Source organism: Salmo salar, chromosome ssa24 (assembly GCF_905237065.1).
Source record: "Salmo salar chromosome ssa24, Ssal_v3.1, whole genome shotgun sequence".
NCBI classification, from domain to species: domain Eukaryota; kingdom Metazoa; phylum Chordata; class Actinopteri; order Salmoniformes; family Salmonidae; genus Salmo; species Salmo salar.
In genome coordinates, this window is record NC_059465.1 from 7,044,441 (window position 1) to 7,071,187 (window position 26,747).

General features: G+C 41.7%; 3 protein-coding genes across 6 annotated transcripts in view; 2 read left to right on the plus strand and 1 right to left on the minus strand.

The window, feature by feature from the left end:
* Positions 1 to 485: 485 nt before the first annotated feature.
* Positions 486 to 8,072, minus strand: LOC106585173 (BAG family molecular chaperone regulator 4). Its single transcript, XM_014171089.2, has 5 exons — positions 7,777 to 8,072; positions 5,606 to 5,728; positions 5,159 to 5,389; positions 4,796 to 5,050; positions 486 to 2,233 (listed from the first exon to the last, which is right to left on the minus strand). Exons 1-5 carry the CDS (start codon positions 7,903 to 7,905, stop codon positions 1,760 to 1,762), a joined length of 1,212 nt encoding a protein of 403 aa, XP_014026564.1. The 5' UTR covers positions 7,906 to 8,072; the 3' UTR covers positions 486 to 1,759.
* A 7,628-nt stretch (positions 8,073 to 15,700) lies between these two features.
* On the plus strand, positions 15,701 to 17,483 carry LOC106585172 (U6 snRNA-associated Sm-like protein LSm1). Of its 2 annotated transcripts, XM_014171087.2 has the most exons (4): positions 15,701 to 15,982; positions 16,208 to 16,276; positions 16,451 to 16,566; positions 16,900 to 17,483. In XM_014171087.2, exons 1-4 carry the CDS (start codon positions 15,937 to 15,939, stop codon positions 17,068 to 17,070), a joined length of 402 nt encoding a protein of 133 aa, XP_014026562.1. In that variant the 5' UTR covers positions 15,701 to 15,936; the 3' UTR covers positions 17,071 to 17,483. The 2 variants fall into 2 exon arrangements, with proteins under 2 accessions (XP_014026562.1, XP_014026563.1); XM_014171088.2 differs by lacking the exon at positions 16,208 to 16,276 and having other exon boundaries at positions 15,789 to 15,982.
* A 5,458-nt stretch (positions 17,484 to 22,941) lies between these two features.
* LOC106585171 (G protein-coupled receptor kinase 5) overlaps positions 22,942 to 26,747 on the plus strand; it is a 70,624-nt gene continuing 66,818 nt past the window's right edge. The window contains exon 1 of one of the 3 annotated variants that reach the window (XR_006761723.1): positions 22,942 to 23,411. Coding sequence is in view for 1 of the 3 variants with exons in the window: in XM_014171085.2 (XP_014026560.1) it covers positions 23,360 to 23,411 (52 nt within the window). In the remaining 2 variants the exon portion in view is untranslated. The remainder of the gene's footprint in view (positions 23,412 to 26,747) is intronic. The other 2 variants (XM_014171085.2, XM_045706639.1) reach the window with 2 other exon arrangements.

The window sequence follows — 26,747 nt, forward strand, 5'->3', positions numbered from 1 at the left end:
TTTTTCTCATGGTTGGCCATTTTGAAAAGAAAATTCTTCAGGGAGGGAAATTATTCACAGAATTATCTAAATCCCTAGAGAAAAAGATCAAGTGGCATGTGCTTTGTCTCACTATCAGCACCCCTTCATTCAAAAATGTCAGTAATTTTCTCTCTCTCTCCCACCTATAATATGACAAACTCTTGTTAATTGTGAGTGTTTATGGTATGTTTTCCAATTGCATATATACAACATATTTAAAAAAATGTCCTGACATTTAATGCAAGTCTTCAGTTTGAGCTATAGTCATTTCTAAAATCAGTCAGGCGAATATTTCCATCTAAATGTTGGAAACATGCATTTTATCAGAAACCTCTGTAGACATGACCTTTTACAGGTCTATGTTACACACACACACACACACGTCAATCGTGAACTAACACGCAATAATCTTAACACAAAAATATACCAGCACACGGGAAAAAAAGAAACTAATATGACAAACATAACATTTTGTTCCATGCAAAGCTTTAGACATCGTTTATTTTTTTTAAGATTTGAAAAAGCACCTGCCGATATTATGGCACTTGTGATTTAGAAGAACCGATCACAGTCTGGGAAATAGTTGATCCAACCTCCTCTTCCAATAGTTTGATAATGCATCCTTCATTCCTTCCCTCCCTCCCTCAAATAGTCACTGGTCCGAGACTGGATTGGTCAAACTATGTGGTAGAATGTTCAGAGATTACTCCGAAGGAAGGAAGGACTGGGACAGAGTCAGTTTTCCTTTTCATCCTTCTAAAATCTGATCCTAGATCCGCACTTACAGACTGTCTACCACCAGTCAATGGAAATAGCATTGTGAAGAAGTTGTAGACCAACTAGTAAACAGTACATACCAGGGTTGGGATCAATTCCATCTATTCAGAATGTGAATTGAAACTTGCGCAATATTTTTATTGAGCAACTTCTCAATTAATTACGTGGATTTCAATACATTTCTTAAAATCGACCGCATTGAAAAGCAATTGACCATACCTTTGTATATCCTGAAGTGTCAAATAAACAGAATACATTACCCAGTACCGATTTGGAAGGCTGTGTGTGTGTGTGTGTGTGGTGTGTGAATGCACCATTTGCATTCTGCTTGCTATGACAAGTGGGTGACAATGTTGGGGTGAGTGACAAAGGGGAAATCTCATGGCAGTGCCATTGGTTCGCATCATCTAAGAAAACATGGTGAATGGAACACTCATGGTAGACGTGGCCTTTAACCACAGACCTAGGATCAGATCAGCCTACCCCAAATCCTAACCGAAAACTTATCTGACCCTGTACCAGTGATTAAGGGGTAATGTCTACCTACTTCGAAAGGAACATGGTGACACTACATTGCACGGGCATAAGTATGACATAAGACGCTTTAAGCAGTCATGGACACTAATGGTCGGGTTATGAAAACTAACCCAACAACACCATAACTTGATATGTACAACCATTCAATTTTCCATCATGACTACTTTGAAATGGCATCTTATATATGTTGTGACCACACCTGCATAAAGTATCCCAAGTTGGCTTGATTCCAAACCAAACCCTTTTTGACAATCAGCCCATCTAAACCTTTCCGATCCGGGAGGTGTAGTCAACAAACAAGGACTCCAATGAATTCTAAGGGACCGGTTTAAATCTGAAATAAGGCCCACAACCTGACTGTGGAAGATTCAAATGTCACAAGAAAAGAACAGTAAGACCCGTCCATATACATAACTGGTTCAGTTCAGAAGGCCTTTTTCTCCAGCCGGTCCAGTATGGCCTGGATCCTCTGCACAGCCTCCTTCCGGGCCTGCCTTACCACTTCCTGTCCCTGAGTCTCCACTGAGTCCAACACCAGCAGCTCCTTAGTAAGCAGTTCCTCTAGGTACCTGTAACTCTTGTCCGATTTTTTACCCACAAACTCGTCCACATCCTCATGGAGCAAAAGCACCCGGGCCATGACCTGCTGGACTTTAGCCAGGCTAGGGTTGTCGATCAGTCCCTGGGGCTGGGCTGGAGCTGGGATTGGGGGTGGAAGCTCACCCTGGGAAGGCTTTGGCTCCTGCGCCCCTCCTCGCCCTGGTTTATTGTACATCTGGGGAGGTGAGCTGAAGTCGACAGGCTTGCCATTGGTGGGGTTAGGGGAGTGGGCCAGTCTGGGTTTGGATCCCACCTGTGGGGCATGCTGGTGCTGGTGGGGTCCTGGGTAGTGCTGGTCCTGAGGAAGTAAAAAAAGATAGTCTTAGACCAAGGGTGGGCAAACAAACTTGTTGGCTTGAGGGCCACATGATTTTGAAATTCAATTTGTTCCTCAAAATACATGTGCAGGTTAGAAAGAGGGAAGTTATTTGAAAATACACTACTAAAAGTATGTGGACACCTGCTCGTCAAACATCTCATTCCAAAATCATGGGCATTGATATGGAGTTGGTCCCCCTTTTACTGCTATAAAAGCCTCCCCTCTTCTGGGAAGGCTTTCCACTAGATGCTGGAACATTGCTGCAGGGACTTGCTTCCATTCAGCCACAAGAGCATTCGTGAGGTTGGGTACTGATTTTGGGCGATTAGGCCTAGTTTATTTAACTAGGCAAGTCAGTTAAGAACAATTTCTTATTTACAATGATGGCCTACACTGGCCAAACCAGGACGACGCTGAGCCAATTGTGCACCTTCCTATGGGACTCCCAATCATGGCCGGTTGTGATAGAGCCTGGATTCAAAGCAGGGTGTCTGTAGTGACGCCTTTAGCACTGACATGCAGTACCTTAAACCGCTGCGCCACTCGGGAGCCCAAATGTGGTGGTTCCACTGGGGACAAGTTAAGTTCTTCCACAATGATCGACAAACCATTTCTGTATGGACCTCGGTGCATTGTCGTGCTTTAATTGGCACTATGCATTGGGGCAGGTAGCGTTCTCCTGGCATCCGTCAAACCCAGAATCATCACTTCAGAGAACGCGTTTCCACTGCTCCAGAAGTGCAATGGTGGCGAGCTTTACCCCACTCCAGTCGACGCCTTGTATTGCACATGGTGATCTTAGGCTTGTTTGTGGCTGCTCAGCTACGGAAACCCATTACATGAAGCTCCCGACGAACAGTTCTTGTGCTGACGGTAGTGAGTGTTGCAACCGAGGACAGACGAGTTTTACATGCTACGCATTTCAACACTCGGCGGTCCAGTTCTGTGAGCTTGTGTGGCCTACCACGTCGCGGCTGAGCCGTTGTCACTCCTAGACGTTTCCACTTCACAATAACAGCACTTACACTTGACCGGGGCATCTCTTGACGGTGCCACGTTGAAAGTCACTGAGCTCTTCAGTAAGGCCATTCTCCTGTTTGTTTGTCTATGGAGATTGCATGGCTGTGTGCTTGATTTTATACACCTGTCAGCAACGGAAGTGGCTGAAATAACAGAATCCACTCATTTGAAAGGGTGTCCACATACTTTTGTATATATAGGACGATTATAATTTCTATCTACACTGAACTAAAATATAAAAACGCATGTAAAGTGTTGGCCCATGTTTCATGAGCAGAAATAAAAGATCCCCGAAATGTTCCGTAGGCAAAAAAAATGTATTCTTCCAAATTGAGCACAAATTTGTTTTTATCCCTGTTAGTCAGCATTTTTCCTTTTCCAAGATAATCCAGCCACCTGACAGATGTGGCATATCAAGTAGCTGATTAAACAACATGACCATTACACAGGTGCACCTTGTGCTGTGGACAATGAAATGTGCAGTTGTCACAACACAATGCCACAGATGTCTCAAGTTGAGAGAGCGTGCAATTTGCATGCTGACTGCAGGAATAACCACCAGCGCTGTTGCCAGAGACTTAATTTGTTCATTTCTCAGGGCCTCCCGGGTGGCGCAGTGGTCTAAGGCACTGCATCGCAGTGCTGGCTGTGCCACCAGAGATTCTGGGTTCGAGTCCAGGAGTTGCAGCGATGAGACAAGACTAACTACTACCAATTGGATACCAAGAAATTGGGGAGAAAAAGGGGGTAAAAAAAAAGAAAATCTATTTCTCTACCATACCAAATGTCATTTTAGAAAATTTGCCATTAAGTCCAACCGGCCTCACAACCGCACACCACTTGTATGGTGTTGTGTGGGCAAGCGGTTTGCTGATGTTAACGTTGTGAACACAGTGCCCCATGGTGGCGGTGGGGTTAGGCATAAGCTACAGACAACGAACACAATTGCATTTTATCGACAGCAATTTCAATGGACAAAAATACTGTGACGAGATCCCGAGGCCCATTTTTCTTTAATGCATCTGTAACCAACAGATGAATATCTGTTTTCCCAGTTATGTGAAATCCATAGATTAGGGCCTTATGAATTTATTTCAAATTGACCGATTTCCTCATATGAACCATAACTCAGTAAAATCTATGAAATTGCTGCGTGTTGCGTTTATATTTTTGTTCAGTATATTTTTTTAGACATTAAAATGTGTCCTGGAGTGTTTAAAAAAAATCCAAAATAATAATTGTAAAATCTGCTAGCGGGTCTGATGTGGCCTGCGTGCCGTAGTTTGCCCACCTGTCTTAGTCAACTAGTGTATAATGAATATAAGTTACTAAGATTCAGACCCAAAACAGCTACGGTACCAGAGGAAGGATTGAGCTTTTATCTGACATATCCCCTTTTCTTCCAAGAAGTAAATTAGGCCCACTTGGATTTTATTTTAGAAACAATATGTGCAAATAAAGGAGATGAGACAAAAAGCCACTTTAGGTCATTGAGATGCATCCTTTGTGTTCCACATGTACCTTGGCTTCATAGGGGGGTGGGGCTCCAGTGCCTGTCCCTGGCCAGGCTGGGGGTTGTTGGGGGCAGACAGGGGTCCCATAGTGGCTGTCTGGCTGCCACTGCTGGTGTGAGGGCCCATACCCACCTGAGTGGGCCCAAGCCTCAGCCTGCGGCCTATGGTGAATGGCCTGTCCAGTGGGGTATGGGGGGTTTGGGGGCAACGCAGGACCACCTTCCCCATAGTGCGAGTAAGACCCAGGAAGATAGCCAGAGGCCTAAATAACAAGATCAAGGTATAAAATAGAAAACAAGGTCCATTATACCCAACTGCCTTTACATCAGACACCATTAAACACTGCCCTGTACTGGTTGAATGAACTTACCCCTTGACAGTGAGGTCCAGGATAGTGGTGGTGCTGAGAGTGTGGTTGTCCTGACCCCCCTGTGCTCTGCTCTGGTCCTGGGCAGCCCTGGCTAGGGTACTGGCCTGGGGCCTGCCTGAGAGGCATCTGGTCTGCACAGTAGAATGGGTTGGATGGGTGGAAAGAACTTGCTGGATACTGGCCTGGACCAGGGTTATAGACACTGTGGCCATTTGGATATGCTTGCATTGCCTGGACAGGGAGCGAGGGAGAGAGAGAGAGTGTGTGTGCGTACATCCGTAAGTGTGTGAAAGTGCGTGCCAGACTACCGGTCTGTGAAATTGTGTGCGTGACAAAGTGTCACGGAAGGCTGAGAGCACTTTAGTCTAGAGATAAGGAATTCATTCCCATATATAGCCTTGGATTTAGAGGGCCTTTGCTATGACATAACATGAGGCTGTACTGTACCTGTGGGTTGTAAGGTGGCTGCACGTCAGATCCTGAAGGATATGCATTTGCATAGTGCCCTGCTGTGGAATGTGACTGGGGGTACCAGTAGTTTGAGGAATAACCAGGGTATTGGGAAGCGTCCTGTAGGCATATAAGGAGAGATTTATTTACCTGGCCTCCAAATCAGCACGGTGTGAACTAGTCATATTGACCTGAGTAAACAGTAACCCTAGACTTGTTTGACCAAAGTATCCAATAGTCAAATGCAGCAAGACTGACAGTGATCAAATGTAAAAACATTTCCTACCGTATTAAATCATAGCTAGCTAGCAGCAACAGCCATCATACATCATTAGCTAGTTGTGTTAAGAGCACCGACTTGCTGATCATCAAATACAACACTGAGCATAGAGCTCACCAGCTTGTAGACCTAAAAAACACCCATTCCTATAGCAAAATTAAATGGGGAAAGAACAGGGTTTTGGAATAAACGCTGAAGGTCTGAGGATAACACAGGCTTATAAAAGTGTTGTTCTATAAGATAATATCTGTCAGTTAACATGACTTTTATGAATTATGAAGCTTTTATGTGCTTTGTGTTTTTTTTATTATATAACTGCTTCAAAATTCACAAAAAGTGAGGTTAGCTGATGAAGATTCTCATAGTACAAAACGTATAAGATCTACGTCTGTGTTTCCCACACACCTTATTTTTGCCGTTTATCCCAAAAACCCTACAAAAACTAAATTTTCCCTTAGGCTTTGTTCAAAACCATGGCAGACTTGGTGCCTACAAAATGAAGCCATTACTATTGCTCTCTATTCTCATCGGAAACGTCACCGATGGTCTATTGTGGCATTCAAAACAACTGGGAACTAGAAAAAAAATGAGCTATGAATGGGAAAAATATTTTGAACTGTCATCCAACTGGGAATTCCAAACAGGAAACTCGGGCATCTTTCTAGAGCTTTTAAAAACAAAAACAAAAATTCTAGGTTTAAAAAATATAATTATTAACAATAAATCAATACAGGAAGTACACGTGGGAACACGTATATATAAATAATATAAGGACAATTGGGCTAGGGGGTACAATATCACATTACACAAGGACCTTATTAAGGGCCATACACTTATAGTTCTAACAGCTTTTTGTTAGTATAGTATTTAATTGTCTTAAAATAGTTCCATTTCTTTTTGTAAGGTAAGAAAATGTGTTTTGTTTGTAAATTTACATTTGTGAATATGAAATTTGGCCATAAGAATAATGAAATTAATTAGTTTCTGCTTATTTCTATTGTAGGTAAATAATCCAAGCAGTACATCTCCACAATAGTGTAAAATCTTCATAAATGTGTTCAATTATAAATCTACTGATGTCTTGCCACAGTTTCCTTACATGAATACAATGCCAAAAAAGATGCAACACCGTTTCTGGGTGGTCATTACAAAAATGTACAATTTGAGTTATTGTTTTCCTTAAACTTCTTCATATAGTGGTTGGCAGGATAATATTTATGAACCATTTTAAAGGAAACTTCGTTAAATTTTGTTAAGTAGGTATGTGTGTGTGGCAACATCCAAACTTTTTCCAACAGATATTATCAATAAATCCGTTCCAATAAGGCATGACATAAGGTATAGATACAACATACTGCTTTAACAAGGTTGTATCGCTCTGTTGAATGGACCAAAAGAGGCATCTTTCCACAACTCCTTTTGCGACCTGAATATGACTGACGTCATGATTTGACCTCGTTTTTTCCCTCAAGTTCCTAGTTGTCTTGAAAGCCCCATAAAAAAGTAATGTTAGGATCCTTTGGTATTGGGCTATTAGTTATAGATACCTAGTTAGCTATGTATTGTAGTCTCAACGGTTTGTCTAGCTAGGCTATTTATCATATACTACAAACGAGATAGCTAGCTAGAAAATCTGCATGTCAAATATAGCTAAGCAAGCTAGCTAGCAATATAGCAAATCTTACTAACTAGCTAGATTGGACTGACTGAAGACGGCTAGCTAGATAACGTTAGCTGGCTAGAACGTAGGCTAGCTAACTAGCTTGAGCTAATGACGTTAAACTTACACAGTACAAGACAACGCTTGTTTACTGACATTAAACTGTGTGTTCTAAGATGAGTAACATAAGTACGTGTTGATATGAATTAGCTACACAATGTGACTTACCATAGCGTTACTCCAGTTCCCGTTATTATTTTCTGAGTTGTAATTTGAAGGCCAGGCGGATTTGGGATTCGACTGCATTTGATGATGCATAACCCAAGCAGCGTCCCCAGCACTCCTGTCGTTTGCCATACAAATAATCGTGATACAATTAACTGTCAAATAGGATAGATCTGACTGATATTGGGGACAAAATTGCCTTATTGAAACGCTCCAGTTAATGCATTGATCATGGACAGCAAAGTATGGAAACGTTTGAATGACATGTCTTTTATGCTTTGCCCCTTTAATTTTTCGCCCCTCCCTCTTCCTTTTTCACCACGTGCGTCAGTAGAATAGGTCGTTATCAATAAAACGTCACAATACCGTGCAGAGCGTTCGATTTGCCTGCTAGGTGATAGTTCCGCTAAAACCAATGACAACTGCTTACACTTTTCAAACTATTGTTAAATAAATTATAACTATATGGTTGTAATATCATCACCCCTTGAAGAGCATAGTCAGAACTAAACATCTACGATTATTTCATGCAAAACAATTGTTTATATTTAGCTCTATCATAGTTATACCACAGAGTTTCTAAACACAGACCACAACGTCGCAAGACTTTCGGGAACGCTTGCGAAACAGACCAGGCAGGGGTTTAGAAGTCAATGAGAGAAGTGAAAAATTATTCCTTTAATTGTTGTTAATTTTCTCGAAATCTAAAGACACAAACTAGATTCGAGACAATTTCTTAAGTAGTTGAACGTGTTATTACTCCAATCTCGTGAAAGTGAGAAACTGACATGTTTTTATTTTCCTCAAAAACAACTTTATGTTGAAGGAGTGCCTTTTGATTTTGACTGTCTGCACATGCGCAGTTCGGCGCGAGGCGACCGTTTGACCCGATTACGTGTTTCTACGCATGAATTTAGTTAGACAAAGTCTCCATGACATCGCCAATCTTTAACATCCTAATGTTGAGATGGAATTGTCAATCAGTAAAGCAGAAGCCAATGGATTAATAAGAACAGTGGTTAAAAATAAGTGGCAAGAGTTGTGGAACAGGGAGTGTAAGGGAAGACACCTGTATAAAATCCAGGAAAAGGTGAGGGTGGGGAGGTCCTCAGGCCGAGAGAGAAGGGAGGAAAGCGTAGTCACAAGGCTGAGACACACAAGGCTAAGTAGCGCATTGAAAGTGGTGGGGAAACATCCGACTTCACTGTCTCTGGGGCACAGTCCAGTTGCTGGCGATGATGCAACTTAAAGTTGGTTGCCAACCGCCATATAAAATCCACAGAAGAAGAATGACATCGCCTACAAGTGTGATCCGGGATTTCTGTTGGAGAAGCAGTTTTAGCGTATCTTCATACTGTACTGTCTTTGGTTAATACAGCAAGTAGCTTTTCATGATCAGTAAACATAAACACTACATAAAGAGAGACCCAAGGCAACAACAAAGCAAGGCAGCAACACATGACAATACAGCATGGTAGCAGCACGACATGGTTAAAACATTGGGCACAGACAACAGCACAAAGGGCAAGAAGGTAGAGACAACAATACATCACGCAAAGCAGCCACAACTGTCAGTAAGAGTGTCCATGATTTAGTCTTTGAATGAAGAGATTGAGATAAAACTGTCCAGTTTGAGTGTTGCAGCTCGTTCCAGTCGCTAGCTGCAGCGAACTGAAAAGAGGAGCGACCCAGGGATGTGTGTGCTTTGGGGATCTTTAACAGAATGTGACTGGCAGAACGGGTGTTGTATGTGGAGGATGAGGGCTACATTACACAACACGTGGAAATCGTAAATTCAACAATGAGTGGTTTGGAAGGAATCAGTGGCTAACTGCAAGCATTACAAAGCAATCATTAGCCTGCTATTCAGTGTAGCGCTGTGTGGTCCCAAGTCTAAGGTTAAGGGTATCTTTTCCTTGTTTAAAATGATAAACATTCAGCATTGGCCATGTTGTCAATGAAGCATGCTTTGTGTTGCGATCAAAACAGCTTAACTGCAAAATCTGACTTTAGTTTGTTCAAGACAACTGGGAAGATACGTTTTGAACTTTCATCCAACTCGGAATTGTAAATCGGGAACTCGGGTCTCTATGTAGAGCTTCGACCTGAAGGTCACTGACGTCATCATGATTCAACATTTTTTTCCCCCGAGTTCCCAGTTGTCTTGAAAGCACCATAAATCCAGAGAATAACAGTCTTTGATGAAAAATGTGCCCATGAAGGACCGCGTGCCACTTTCCTGTTAAAGTGAGCACAGCACAAAAGGTTAGTCCAAAAATGTCTTGTATGCTGTTGCATAAATGTTGTGTAGTAAGCTGTTAGTAGCCCATGTGACTCACCCTAATAATTTGGTCTATTTTCACCTCTTAATTTTGCTGACTGTTTTTTATTTATTTCACCTTTATTTAACCAGGTAGGCTAGTTGAGAACAAGTTCTCATTTGCAACTGCGACCTGGCCAAGATAAAGCATAGCAATTTGACACATACAACAACACAGAGTTACACATGGAATAAACAAAACATACAGTCAATAATACAGTAGAACAAAATAAAACAAAAAGTCTATATACAGTGAGTGCAAATGAGGTAAGTTAAGGCAATAAATAGGCCATGGAGGCGAAGTAATTACAATATAGCAATTAAACACTGGAATGGTAGATGTGGAGAAGATGAATGTGCAAGTAGAGATACTGGGGTGCAAAGGAGCAAGATAAATAAATAAATGCAGTATGGGGATGAGGTAGGTTGATAGATGGGCTGTTTACAGATGGGCTATGTACAGGTGCAGTGATCTGTGAACTGCTCTGACAGCTGGTGCTTAAAGCTAGTGAGGGAGATATGTGTCTCCAGCTTCAGAGATTTTTGCAGTTCGTTCCAGTCATTGGCAGCAGAGAACTGGAAGGAAAGACGACCAAAGGAGGAATTGGCTTTGGGGGTAACCAGTGAGATATACCTGCTGGAGCGTGTGCTACGAGTGGGTGCTGCTATGGTGACCAGTGAGCTGAGATAAGGCGGGACTTTACCTAGCAGAGACTTGTAGATAACCTGTAGCCAGTGGGTTTGGCGACGAGTATGAAGTGAGGGCCAACCAACGAGAGCGTACAGGTTGCAATGGTGGGTAGTGTATGGGGCTCTGGCACCCCAATGGTGGAACAAGCTCCCTCACGACGCCAGGACAGCGGAGTCCATCACCACCTTCCGGAGACACCTGAAACCCCACCTCTTTAAGGAATACCTGGGATAGGATAAAGTAATCCTTCTAACCCCCCCCCAAAAAAAAAAATAATCTAGATGTACTATTGTAAAGTGGTTGTTCCACTGGATATCATAAGGTGAATGCACCAATTTGTAAGTCGCTCTGGATAAGAGTGTCTGATAAATGACGTAAATGTAAATGTAATGAGGGGTGGTTGTTTGGTCGCAGACCCATTACGGATGCAGGCAATGAGGCAGTGATTGCTGAGATCTTGATTGAAAACAGCAGAGGTGTATTTGGAGGGCGAGTTAGTTAGGATGACATCTATGAGGGTGCCCGTGTTTATGGATTTGGGGTTGTACCTGGTAGGTTCATTGATAATTTGTGTGAGATTGAGGACATCAAGCTTAGATTGTAGGATGGCCGGGGTGTTAAGCATGTCCCAGTTTAGGTCACCTAGTAGCACGAGATCAGAAGATAGATGGGGGGCAATCAATTCACATATGGTATCGAGGGCACAGCTGGGGGCAGAGGGAGGTCTATAGCAAGCGGCAACATTGAGAGACTTGTTTCTGGAAAGGTGAATTTTTAGAAGTAGAAGCTCGAATTGTTTGGGTACAGACTTGGATAGTAAAACAGAACTCTGCAGGCTATCTTTGCAGTAGATTGCAACACTGCCCTCTTTGGCAGTTCTATCTTGGCGGAAAATGTTATAGTTAGTTCTGACTTGGTGGTGCACATGTAGCCTATAACCTGAGAAATGTTATCATAGAATATTGTAAGAGTTTTCATTGTCTGCATATATGCCCCCTTTATTTATCCTATGGTGCTGACTTGGTGTACAAGGATAACGCCGTGAGAATGGCCCATGTTCTGAATTCTGTTGCTGCACATTTCAAAAGTGCTGAACAAATAGTTATGTTGACTACGTCCGTCCTAGCTCGCTCATTAATGTCTTTATCGAAATTACGTATTGACGCTTATCCACTTGTCATCCACTTATGCCATAGTTTGTACATCTCAATTGTCAGTAGAAACCACATTTGTTTAAGCAAGCCAGCCATATCAGCTATGTTTTTTTAAAGGCAGTAAATAAGGCTGAATGAGCTGTTTTGCTGCCAGACAAGGCTCCGCTGATGGCCAGGTGTAGCAGTGGTATAGTGCAATTATTGTATTGTTTAGTGTTCTGTTGTGTAGTGGCTTTGCTGGCATGCATCCCACATGTTTTTTTGTTGCCCCACCAAGATTTACATGCTAAAATCGCCACTGTATACCCCTATTTCATTAAAAAAAAATCCCCACCCCATTCCAAGTCTGCACTTTCAGCTGATTGTTTCCTTCCAAATCCGAAATGTTAATAACTTGGTCACTGTCCAAATATTTATGGACCTGACTGTATGTATGTATGTATGTATATATGTATGTATGTATGTATGTATGTATGTATGTATGTATGTATGTATGTATGTGTACAGTACCAGTAAAAACAAATAAATAAATATATATATATATATATATATTTATTTATTTATTTGTTTTTACTGGTACTGTACACATACATACATACATACATACATACATACATACAGTCAGGTCCATAAATATTAAATATAATATATATATATATAGTGCCAGTCAAAAGTTTGGGCACACCTACTCATTCAAGGGTTTTTCTTTATTTGTACATTGTAGAATAATAGTGAAGACATCAAAACTATGAAATAACACGTGGAATCATGTAGAAACCAAGAAAGTGTTAAACAAATCAAAATATATTTTGTTATATTTCAGATTCTTCAAAGTATCCACCCATTACCTTGATGACAGCTTTGCACACTCTTGGTATTCTCTCAACCAGCTTCATGAGGTAGTCACCTGGAATGCATTTCAATTAACAGGTGTGCCTTGTTCAAAGTTTATTTGTGGAATTTCTTTCCTTAATGCGTTTGAGCCAATGCCAAGAACAGCTCAAGTAGGCAAATAGAAAAGGCAGTCCATTATTGCTTTAAGACACGAAGGTCAGTCAATACGGAAAGTTTCAAAAACGTTTAAAGTTTCTTCAAGTGCAGTCTCAAAAACCATCAAGCGCTATGATGAAACTGGCTCTCATGAGGACCACCACAGGGAAGGAAGACCCAGAGTTACCTCTGCTGCAGAGGATAAGTTAATCAGAGTTACCAACCTCAAAAATTGCAGCCCAAATAAATGCTTCACGGAGTTCAAGTAACAGACACATCTCAACATCAACTGTTCAGAGGAGACCTTCATGGTCGAATTGCTGCAAAGAAACCACTACTAAAGGACACCAATAAAAAGAAGAGACTTGCTTGGGCCAAGAAATATGAGCAGTGGACATTAGACCGGTGTAAATCTTTTCTTTGGTCTGACGAGTCCAAATTTGAGATTTTTAGTTCCAACCGCCGTGTTACAAAGACACGGTGGTTGGAACTAAAAATCTCAAATTTCCCACTGTGAAGCATGGAGGTGTGGGGGTGCTTTGCTTGAACACTGTCTGACCTATTTAGAATTCAAGGCACAGTTAACCAGCATGGCGACCACAGCATTCTGCAGCGATACGCCATCCCCTCTGGTTTGCGCTTAGTGGGACTATCATTTGTTTTTCAACAGGACAATGACCCAACACACCTCCAGGCTGTGTAAGGGCTATATGACCAAGAAAGAGAGTGATGGAGTGCTGCATCAGATGACCTGGCCTCCACAATCACCCAACCTCAACGCAATTGAGATGGTTTGGGATGAGTTGCACCACAGAGTGAGGGAAAAGCAGCCAACAAGTGCTCAGCATATCTGGGAACTCCTTCAAGACAGTTGGAAAAGCATTCCAGGTGAAGCTGGTTGAGAGTGCCAAGAGTGTGCAAAGCTATCATCAAGGCAAAGGGTGGCTACTTTGAAGAATCTAAAATGTAAAATATATTAACACTTTTTTACCACTTTTTTTTGGTTACTACATGATTCCATCTGTGTTATTTCATAGTTTTGATGTCTTCGCTATTATTGTACAATGTGGAAAATAGTAAAAAATTAAGAAAAATCCTTGAATGAGTAGGTGTGTCCAAACTTTTTACTGTACTGTATGTGTGTGATGGAATGTATAGACATTAGGGATAGTATGTGGACAGAAAATATAGTACATCTGAAGAATACATGTATAGTACATGTACAGCAATAGTTGAATAGAATGTACTTGACTAGAATACAGTATATACATATTAAATGAGTAACACCGTATGTAAAAAAGTATTAACGTGACCAGTGTTCCAGGTCTATCTATGTACATAGGGCAGCAGCCTCTAAGGTTCAGGGATGAGTAACCGGGAGGTAGCCGGCTAGTGACAGTGACACAGTTTTTTTTCCACCGACACCACACATTGCTTTGTCCAATGTCCTCCTGCACACTTCTTACATCTTAGAATCTCCCTCCTACACACTACTGCATTATGAGCTTAGCATCAGAAACACTGAAGTGGGTTTGGCACAAAAGCTCTCACTGGATAATTGACACATCCTATCATTACTTTACCAGGTAAAGACTCTGCTTCAAAAGGACAGACAATGTCTTTTCAGTTTCACCACGCTCTCCACTGGGTCTGCGTTTCACCAAGCGGCGGGCGTCGTAGACACAGGGAATAGCAACAATTGTTTACATTATAAATCTATACAATTTGTGGTAGTTGTTTGAAGGGTCTAATCTTTTTTTGTCTTAAATTAAAGGCCTGCTCATTTAAAATGACATTATTAGGAACATGCAATGTCCTAAATCTAAATCCTTAGTTCCAAACTGCCTCAGGAAACAACATCAGCACAAGAACTGTTCGTCGGGAGCGTCATGAAATTGGTTTCAATAGCTGAGTAGCTGCAAATAAGCATAAGATCACCATGCACAATGCCAAGCGTCGGCTGGAGTGGTGTAAAGCTTGCCGTCATTGGAGTCAGGAGCAGTGGAAACTCGTTCTCTGGAGTGATGAATCACACTTTACCATCTGGCAGCACTACGGATGAATCTGGGTTTGGCAGATGCCAGGAGAATGCTACCTGCACCAATGCATAATGCCAACTGTAAAGTTTGGTTGAGGAGGAATAATGGTTTGGGGTTGTTTTGCATAGTTCGGGTTAGGCCCCTTAGTTCCTGTGAAGGGAAGTCTTAATGCTACAGCATACAATGACATTGTAGACGATTCTGTGCTTCCAACTTTGTGGCAACAGTTTGGGGAAGGCCCTTTCCTGTTTCAGCATGACAATGCCCCCGTGCACAAAGCAAGGTCCGTACAGAAATGGTTTGTCGAGATTGGTGTGGATGAATTTGACTGGCCTGCACAGAGCCCTGACCTCAACCCCATCAAACTCCTTTGGGATGAATTGGAACACTGACTGCGAGCCAGGCCTAATCGCCCAACATCAGTGTCCGATCTCACTAATGCTCTTGTGGCTGAATGGAAGTAAGTCCCCGCAGCAATGTTCCAACATCTAGTGGAAAGCCTTCCCAGAAGAGTGGAGACTATTATAGCAGTCAAGGGGGGACCAACTCCGTATTAATGCCCATGATTTTGGAATTATATGTTTGACGAGCAGATGTCCAGATACACTACATGACAAAAAGTATCTATATTAGATCAGAATAAATATAAGGAAAAAAATCCAATGTTCTTTGCCATTGGTGCTTAAAGGGTTTAATATTTTACAGGAAGTCTTTCCCCGAGCGTGCATTACAGCAAGTGTGCTTCCTGTAGAGAGAATACAGGTTGTTGGAACTTTTCTACTGCTAAATTTGTGGACTTTTGTTTTGAAAATATCGGAAATTCCATGACCCGGAAGTGCTTTTTTTTTGTGTTGCTGAAGAGATGCTTATTAAGGCTCTGGTCTTATTTTGAACGATTCATGGTTTAATACATTTTATACACAGCGATTAACTACAATTTAACCGCAGAGATAGCTACACACGATCACAATGAACTACATGCCAGGGACCGCGAGTCTCATCGATGACATAGACAGTAAGTAGGGATAGCGAATGTTAGGCTGAGTGAAGGCAATAGTGTGAGCAAGTCCGCACTGTTTCCAACGTTCGGAAAACAGCGATGATGATTATCAGATACAGTTATATTGTAAACCTCTTCTTGTAACTATTTATTCATCAAACTCAGTGTTGGGGACAACGATTGGATACTTTGTATCCGCGTGCTGTGGCTCTACTATAAACAGTAATTTTTATCTTGCAGAAAAGCATCTTGTACTTCTTCGCGATGGAAGAACGCTAATTGGGTTTCTTAGAAGCATCGACCAGTTTGGTATGGCAAATAAACCACCTAACAATCCTATAGTAGTTTAAACACACTAGCTCACTTGGCATACAACGTTACTACGTAAGCCATGAAATAATGTGATGTATTCACAAGTAGCTACATTCAGGCAATCAAAGGGGAAATTATATCAACTGCACTATCTCTTAACCTCTCTTTCAGCCAACCTAGTTTTCCATCAAACAGTCGAGCGCATTCATGTGGGCAAGAAGTTTGGGGACATCCCCAGAGGAATCTTCATTGTGAGAGGAGAGAACGTTGTTTTGCTTGGTGAAATAGTAAGTATTCATCCAGGTCACCCTCTTGTTCTTTAAAAGTGATTATTTAGCCTTCCTCGTAGAGTATGCCTACACATAGAAATGTGTTTGTGTTAAAATAGCCTGTTGATTAGACCAGTTAATTGAGTCAATAGCAGTTTTCCAATATGCTCACAAGATTCATTTTGCCTGAAACTTGAGTTGTCACCTCAGTTGCGTGGTTCACACACTGATCACACAGTTGATGATAATCAGTTGCTGGGGTTTACATGTGTGTGCCACTGCGATTGTTCTCCAGCAGGACGTGTGACATGTAGGTTTACAGTACGTTTAATATGGTGTTTCCCTCTTTAGGACATGGATAAGCCGTGTGACACAGTCTTGCAGCAGGTTTCTATAGAGGAGATCCTAGAGGAGCAGCGATTGCAACAGCAAGCCAAGCAGGAGACAGAGAAAGCCAAGGTGACCGCACTGAAGGACAGAGGCCTATCCATCCCCAAGGCAGATAATCTTGATGAATACTGAAGGCACTTCTGTTCTATTTTCCTCCGTTATACTAGACTTCCCAGTTCTATGTTGAATAGGGGATTATTTTGGCGATGGGGAGAAGAATGTGTGGTTTATAGATGAAGCAGCGTCACACTAAATACTGTACGGATTTCATTTTGATAATGGCTCATTGGTTCGAAAGCAAGCAATGATTTAAGTGATGCATTTTTGTTATATTTGATGACTGGCGTAATGCAGGAATTGAGGGTAGACCACAAACTAGATTGTCTGCAAGACTACATTTGATGCGATAAATCAATTAAATATGATTTTCATATCACAAAACGTATAACTTGTCAATAGTACATAACGATGGATTCTTTATGTTTGTGTAAACAGACTTAAACTGTAATGGTAAGATTTGTTTTCCATTAAAGCGTTTATTTTAATACGGAGGTCCACTTTGTAGAAATTGTAACAGGACTCTTGTGTATAACGATAGAACACTGTTCTACTTCATCAAGCACTACAGTTTGGGTTCATTCCTCCAGGCAGCCGTTTTAACACAGATTCCCTGGACGATGTTTACTGTGGCACAGGTTGCAACTGAGCTACGACACTTCCTCACCAGTTGCGTTTCAATTAGCTCAAGTTGTGCCACAGTAAACCTCCTCAGGTGAGTCTGTGGTAAAACAGTGTACATACAGTAAGGGTAGATTTTGTACTTGGAGTTGATATGAAAGTAGACTGTTTAAGGTTCCCACAATCAAGGTTCAATTGACATTGTGTGGGACGTTAGTGTGGGTCAAACAAAAACATCCTAATTGGTTGACAATGGAGCCACCCAATATGCAGGCCGTGGCTATAGGGTGCAGTTGGTGTCTAAAGGGTATGGGAAAACTGAGACATGAACACGGATACAATCATATGACATACATCATTGTCCATTTTTGTCCGTCAAAAATACAACTCATCTCCACTTTATTCGGATGTGTTCAGACTAGTTGCATACTTAAAAAGATGGACAAGTTGTGAATTTTTGGTCAGGAACTCTGTCATTCATCCGGTAACAGAAGACTCCCATTTGAAAAAGAATTGTGTCCATCTGGAATTTTCCTACACAAAATTGTAATGTGGCCATGGCCTAATGCAACACACATTGAAAGTTGGTGATCAACGATGGCCACCGACTGCAGAAAACTGATCTGCTCGAACACGCCCAGTGGTTGAGTTACTTTCAAGCATGTGGCACATTGATTGAATTTGGATCATATTTGGATCCTTTGTTTTCTTTCTGGGTTATTAGGCCTACAGATGTTTTAGTTTTTTATACAATACTGCTCAATAGTTTCTCCTGTTGTGAATGGAAGGGGAAAAAGGAAGGGAGTGGAGGTAATACAAACACTCCCCCTAGTGTCCCAGGTGATGGTGCCAAATTCCCAAAATAACTAATAACTAAACAAAAATATAAACGCATGTAAAGTGTATTTCTCTGAATTGTTCACAAATTTGTTTACATCCCTGTTTGTGAGCATTTCTCCTTTGCCAAGATGGCAAAGTGTTGGTCCCATGTTTCATGAGCTGAAATAAAAGATCCAAGAAATGTTCCATATGCATAAAAAGCGTATTTCTCTGAATTGTTGTGCACAAATTTGTTTATATCCCTGTTTGTGAGCATTTCTCCTTTGCCAAGGTAATCCATCCACCTGACATGCTCATTACACAGGTGCACCTTGTTCTGTGAACAATAAAAGGCCATTCTAAAATGTGCAGTTTTGTCACAACATAATGCCACAGATGTCTCGAGTTTTGAGGGAGTGTGCAATTGGCATATTGACTACAGGAATTTACACCAGAGCTGTTGCCAGAGAATTGAATGTCCATTTCACTACCATAAGCCCCCAGCAACATTGTTTTTGAGAATTTGGCAGTACGTCCACACTGGCCTCACAACCGCAGACCACGTGTAACCATGCCAGCCCAGGACCTCCACATCCAGATTCTTCATCTGCAGGATCGTCTGAGACCAGCCACCGGGTCAGCTGATGAAACTGTAGGTTTGTACAACCCAAGAATTTATGCACAAACTGTCAGGAACCGTCTCAGGGAAGCTCATCTCCTCACAAGGGTCTTGACCTGACTGCAGTTTGGCTTTGTAACGGACTTCAGTGGGCAAATGCTCACCTTGGATGGCCACTGGCACGCTGGAAAAGTGTGCTCTTCATGGATGAATCCGGTTTTGACTGTACTGGGCAGATGGCAGACAGCGTGTATGGTGTCGTGTGGGAGAGCGATTTGTGATGTGACGTTGTGAACAGACTGCCCCATGGTGGGGTTATGGTATGGGCTGGCATAAGCTATGGACAATGAACACAATTGCATTTTATCGATGGCAATTTGAATGCACAGCCATACCATGATGAGATCCTGAGGCCTATTGTAGTGCCTTTCATGCGCCGCCATCACCTCAAGTTTCAGCATGATAATGCATGGACCTATGTCTCAAGGATCTGTACACAATTCCTGGAAGTTGAAAATGTTCCAGTTCTTCCATCGTCTGCATACTCACCAGAAATCAAATTTTATTTGTCACATGCGCCGAATACAAGAGTTGTAGACTTTACCGTGAAATGCTTATTTACAAGCCCTTAACCAACAATGCAGTTCAAGAAATAGAGTTAAGAAAATATTTACTAAATAAAATAAAGTACCACAAGAAATGTACTTAACAAAAACGAGGCTATATACAGGGGGTAACGGTACCGAGTCAATGTGCATGGGTACAGGTGAGTCGAGGTAATTTGTAAAGTGACCATGCATAGATAATAAACAGCGAGTAGCAGCAGTGTAAAAACAAAGGGGGGGTCAATGTAAATAGTCCGGGTGACCATTCGATTAATTGTTCAGCAGTCTTATGGCTTGGAGGTAGAAGCTGTTAAGGAGCCTTTGGGTGATTGGAGTCTTTGAGAATTTTTTTAGGACTTCCTCTGACAACGCCTAGTATATATGTCCTGGATGTCAGGAAGCTTGGCCCCAGTGATGTACTGGGCCGTATGCACTACCCTCTGTAGCGCCTTACATACCAGGCGGTGATGCAACCGGTCAGGATGCTCTCAATGGTGCAGCTGTAGAACTTTTTGAGGATCCATGCCAAATCTTTTCAGACTCCTGAGGGGGAAAAGGTGTTGTCGTGCCCTCTTCACTACTGTCTTGGTGTGTTTGGGCCATGTTAGTTTGTTGGTGATGTGAACACCAAGGAACTTGAAACTCTCGACCCGCTCCACTTCAGCCCCATCGATGTAAATGGGGGCCTGTTCGGCCCTCCTTTTCCCATAGTCCACGATCAGCTCCTTTGTCGTGCTCAGTTTGAGGGAGAGGTTTTTGTCCTGGCACCACACTGCCAGGTCTTTGACCTCCTCCCTATAGGCTGTCTCATTGTTGTCGGCGATCAGACCTACCACTGTTGTGTTGTCAGCAAACTTAATGATGGTGTTGGAGTTGTGCTTGGCCTTGCACTCGTGGGTGAACAGGGAGTACAGGAGGGGACTAAGCACGCACCTACCCTTACCTGCCTACCATTACCACCTGGGGGCGGCCTGTCAGAAAGTCCAGGATCCAGTTGCAGAAGGAGGTGTTTAGTCCCAGGGTCCTTAGCTTAGTGATGAGCTTTGAGGGCACTATGGTGTTTAACGCTGAGCTGTAGTCAATGAACAGCATTCTCACACAGGTGTTCCTTTTGTCCAGGTGGGAAAGGGCAGTGTGGAGTGTAATTGAGATTGCATCATCCGTGGATCTGTTGGGGTGGTATGCAAATTGGAGTGGATCTAGGGTTTCCGGCATGATGGTGTTGATGTGAGCCATGACCAGCCTTTCAAAGCACTTCAATGTCACTCATTGAGCATGTTTGGGATGCTCTGGATTGACGTGTACAACAGCGTGTTCCAGTTCCCGCCAATATCCAGCAACTTCGTACAACCATTGAAGAGTGGGATAACATTCCACAGGCCACAATCAACAGCCTGATCAACTCTATGTTGCGCTGCATGAGGCAAATGGTGGTCACACCAGATACTGACTGGTTTTCTGATCTATGCATATCTGTATTCCCAGCAGTGGTGGAAAAAGTACTAAATCGTCATACTTGAGTAACAGTATAGATAGCTTTAATAGAAAATGACTCAAGTAAAAGTGAGTCACCAAATAAAATACTACTTGAGTAAAAGTCTAAAAGTATTTGGTTTTAAATATACTTAAGTATCAAAAGTAAATGGAATTTCTAAAATGTACTTAAGTATCAAAAGTCAAAGTATTAATTATTTCAGGGGCACACTGAAAGACAAAATTTAGAAACATAGCATTTGTGTTTAGTGAGTCCGTCAGATCAGAGGCAGTAGGGATGACCAGGGATGTTCTCTTGATAAGTGTGTGAATTGGACCATTTTTCTGTCAAAAGGTACTTTTGGGTGTCAGGGAAAATGAATGGAGTAAAAAATACATTATTTTCTTTAGGAATTTAGTTTAGTAAAAGTTGGCAAATATATAAATAGTAATGTACAGATACCCCCAAAAACTACTTCAGTAGTACTTTAGTACTTAAAGTATTTTTAAAGTACTTTACACCACTGATTTCCAGTCATGTGAAATCCATAGATTAGGGCCTACATAATGTATTTCAATTGACTGATTTCCTGATATTATCTGTAACTCAGTAACATCTTTGAAATTGTTGCATTTATATTTTTGTTCAGTGTATATAAACCTATTGTAGACAGGCAGAGCATCACCAATGGTATAAATATAGTCTACTGGTAGGTCTATGAGATCTTGAGATTATACGATTTTGTATTTAATCATTTTTTCATAATTATGTCAATTAAATAGAACTAGGTTAGGTTATCCAAACCATGTCAGATGAAAAAGAGCATATGACAGCCAGACACGCATACTCTATGGTCGTCACTAGCGTCTATACCAAAGAGGAAGAGGCGAAGAGAGGGAAAACTGGGCCCAAAATCTGTCTTCTCCAGCAGGTGACGTTTTTTCCCCTTCACTAATCAAGCGAGGAGTATTGCTATGGAGGTCAATGAGAGAGTTGGAATTTGGTGAACAAAAAATTGAATTGCTTATTTTCTACGTGTGGCTGATTGATCGAATAGACGTTTCGTTATGCTTAGGTTGTTATGAGTGCCCTGATATACGTAGAACATGTGACTTCCTGGCAACTTTGAGAATAAAAACAAATTTATATCGGAGTTGTGCCTGTTGTTCACCCGATATCTGCCCTCTCATTGGCTAGAATGGCCCCACCTGATCTTGACTCCTCCCGACTTCCATTTTTGAAGAAAATTATTTCCAATGTTTGAGCGGCCACTTGAGTATCTGGTCAATATAAAGGATAATACGTATATATAACCACAAAGTAATAAGCCCTGCGCATTTCTACAATTTATCTTCTTAAAATAAGATTTTAAATCAACATTAACCACACTGCAAGCCTTATGCCTAACCCTAACCTTAAATGAAGACAAAAAAACACATTTTTGTTGCAAATTTGACTTTGTGGATATAGAAGTTAGTGGAAACCAATACTCTTAACGTACATACGTCATGGGCCAAATCCGAATGGATGTGTGTGCAACGGGCGGTGGAATGGAATATTGGAACCAATTTGGTGGTTGAAAATTAGCGAACCCCTACTACAAATCACTCAATTTATATAGGCTGTGCGCTTAGCCCCCTGCAAGATATCCAAACGTAACCGAAGTATTGACCAGACACACACGGTAAACTGCTTGAAGCTTCGCCAAACGTGGGGGATATTGATGGCCCAACCAAAAGAAAAAAACAAGCCCATTTTTTTTATTTTTTATTAAGCCTTTGCACCGAGAGGGGGAGCACCTTGATGTTCTAGTACACTTCACCAACTCCCCCCCACTGCTACTGTGCTGTGCTTCAGCCGCTGTTAGGAATGCCTTTCTAAATGATGTAGGTCTGCCGTAGTGTCGGGCTGTATTGATGGCTCAACCGTGATCTATCCTTTGATGGGATTCCGCGCCAAATTACGCACGAAACACAACGGTCTTCGGAATTGGAATGGAAATGCCCTCCCAACGCTGCATTCGGAGCCGACGATATGAACCATGCCTAGTTAATTTTACAAGGCTTTCTCCTTTAGCCAGTGTGTAGACCGTGAACGAGTTTGAAATGTATACATTTTATTCGGATTTGGAATAAAACGAAAAGCAATTCATCCGTGAAGAGCGAGGTGTTGCTGTCGATTTATTTTTTATTTTTTATCTATTCAGCAAATATCAAAGGATTTTAGATGGAACTGGAGAATATTGTGGCCAATACGGTACTGCTAAAAGCAAGAGAAGGTAGGTCTTCAAGCAGCCTAACACAATTACTGGACAATTTTTACGCATAGAAGTGGTTTCGAATTCCATGTGGCGAATGCTACAGTGATGTAATCTACTTTGGCTGAGAACATATTTATACAGATGCTATGCTCTTCAATCGAGCCTATAACATACATCATCACCATCATCATCAATATCAAACAACATGTTTTATTGGTTAATTCTAGGCTTTTAAACCGTATATTAATTCTCCTTATCGCCATTGATTTCCATAGCCTATGTTCAGGCCTAATATCAGTTTGACAGCTCTTACGTTACGGTGTGGGCAAAGGTCTTCCAAATGTAACAAAACATCAAAATCAAATAGTTGACTGCGTGATTTATGATTAGACTATTGAGCAGCAATGAAACTGTAACAATTCAGCATTGCTAGAACTGGGGTCAAACTCTGATCAGATGATAATTTGCTTCAGTTGGCACATTTATGAAGAAATGACTTGATCTGGAATCTAAGTGGCCATGGTGGTCTCCGTGCAGCGAAATGCAGCCTGTTCCAATTCGCGACCCCAAACAACCCTGCGATTGGACACTTAGGTTCTGCCAATTTCATATTTACCGACTGTTTGTTTGCATCTGTGTTCAGCAGGTGGACAGTTTCAGAGTCGGGCTGCTTGTTGTTGACATTCTTTGATCAAACACATACGCCTATACCTTCACTTTAGACTCAACCACTGATCAAACTGCTGAAATTAATGACACTACCTTAGGTTACTAATGAGAATGTTTTGGCTCTTATCTCGTGTTAATGCTGCAAGCTTCCGTCTATCTGAATAAATATTACAGAATCTGACAAGGCTGTGTTGCTCTTACTCAGAGAAGCACACCCACACTGTTGTGCATGGTGTAATGTGGCTATGGGTTCTTTGGGCTGCATTGGGTCACAGACAGAGACTGATGTTTGCAGTCAGTGTACCACTTCTGTACAAGGGTCCTTTGTTGTTTTGAAATGCTGTTTGAAACCATCTTATTACAATGTAAAGAAACACCAGATCACAGATGATTCCAAAGAAAATCAGAGCATCAATCATAATCTCTATAGCACAAATCAAGTATTTGGCAACCAGTCCTCAGGTGATCCAAGAAGATTAAAACCCAGTGGGGAACCGTGAGGAGGCCAAAGGATTAAAATATATATATATATTCTTCAAGGTAGCCACCCTTTGCCTTGATGACAGCTTTGCACACTTGGCAGTCTCTCAACCAGCTTCATAAGGTAGTCACCAGGAATGCATTTCAATTAACAGGTGTGCCTTGTTAAAAGTTAATTTGTGGAAATTCTTTCCTTAATGCATTTGAGCCAATCAGTTGTTATGCCAAGGTAGGGGTGGTATAGATAAGATAGCCCTATTTGGTGAAAGACCAAGGCCATATTATGGCAAGAACAGCTCAAATAAGCAAAGGGAAACGATAGTCCATCATTACTTTAAGACATGAAGGTCAGTCAATGCGGAACATTTCAAGAACTTTGAAAGTTTCTTCAAGTGCAGTCGCAAAAACCATCAAGCGCTATGTTGAAACTGGCTCTCATGAGGACCACCACAGGAAAGGAAGATCCAGAGATACCTCTGCCGCAGAGGATAAATTCAGTAGAGTTACCAGAGTAGGTGAACGGTTAATCTCCACATCTGTGGTTCCCATCGTGAAACATGGAGGAGGTGGTGTGATGGTGTTGGGGTGGTTTGCTGGTGACACTGTCAGTGACTCATTTAGAATTCAAGGCATACGTAACCAGCATGGCTACCACAGCATTCTGCAGCGATACGCCATACAATCTGGTTTGCGCTTAGTGGGTACTGTACATATATATTTATATTTTTTAAATTAAATGTATATTTCATCTTTACAATAATTGTAATGATCTTCTGATTTAATCTCTTCAGTTTGTGTTGGAAAGAGAAGGGTTAATACTGAAGAGAAAAATATATCATCAGGATTTTCTTTGGTGGTCTCTAGGTAGAAAAATCTAGCTAGCTCAGCCAGCCATTGGCTAGGCTTTCAGAAGCTGGACAGAAGGCCTCTTCCATTCAACTGTATTGGAGCAGAATTTGGAGTGACAGTGGTATGACCCAATCACCTTTTTACTTACAATGGGGGGGATAAAAAAATAAATAAAGGTGACGTGTCTAGGCCAGAGCTCTCCAACCCTGTTCCCGGTGAGCTACCTTCCTGTAGGTTTTCACTCCAACCCCAGTTGTAATTTACCTGATTCAAATTATTAGAATAAAATGCGCTAGATTAGAGTTGGAGTGAAAACCAACAGGACGGTAGCTCTCCAGGAACAGGGTTGGAGAGACAAGTAACGACAGAGCACAAGAGAAAATAATCAGTGGCGTAAGCAGTAGTTTTCCCACGCTAACGCTAGTAACGTTAGCTAGCTTGTGTTGTAGTAGTGTGATAATGAAAATGCTAGCTTGTGTTGTAGTACCTAGACAATGGCGATGGCTGCAGCTGTTATCAACTTCAAGGTGGATGTTGTTGCTAATTTGTTAGCTACACCCTTTTCAAGATTAACTTTCAACCTTTCTTTACAAATGATCATCTGGTGAGTGGAACTGTTTAAAAAAAAAAGGTATCCCTTTGAAAATAATGACTGTGAAACATTGTTGCATTTAAACTTTAGATCACTGGTTAGTGTGACGGAAATATGTTTGCAATGGGAAGTAAAATCTGGTTTGTTCATTTCATTTTTTAAATTAAATGGTTGTGCTTTTGTATTGTTATGATTTCATGGGGCCTACTGGAGTGAATGTGCTGCTTATTCTTTATAATTATTTCATGCTCTGTGTGACTGCTGTTACCTGTCTATCAGCCGTGTCTATGTGTTTTACCAAAACTCTCTCCTTCAGCGCCATGGAGTGCACAGGTATTACGGTCACTGTCCTTTCAGCAACATAACCTGTCACCTTCGATGTGACGCTGTTGTTGTTACCAGTAGCGATTTTAGCATGTAAATCTTGGTGGGGCAAGAAAAAAACAAGTGGGCTGCATGCCAGCAAAGCCACAACACTAAACAATACATTAATTGCACTATAATGGTGACAAACGGTGCCCACAAACTGTTAGGGCCTACATAAAGCTGTCCCAACAGCAGTCCCAACATCTTACCACTGCTACACCTGGCTATCAGTGGAGCCTTGTCTGGCAGCGAAACAGTTCATTCAGCCTCATTTACTGCCTTTGAAAAAAACATAGCCGATATGGCTGACTTGATTAAACAAATGTGGTTTCTAATGACAGTTGAGATGTACAAACTATGGCATGAGGGGGCGACAATCGGATAAGTGGCAATCGGTA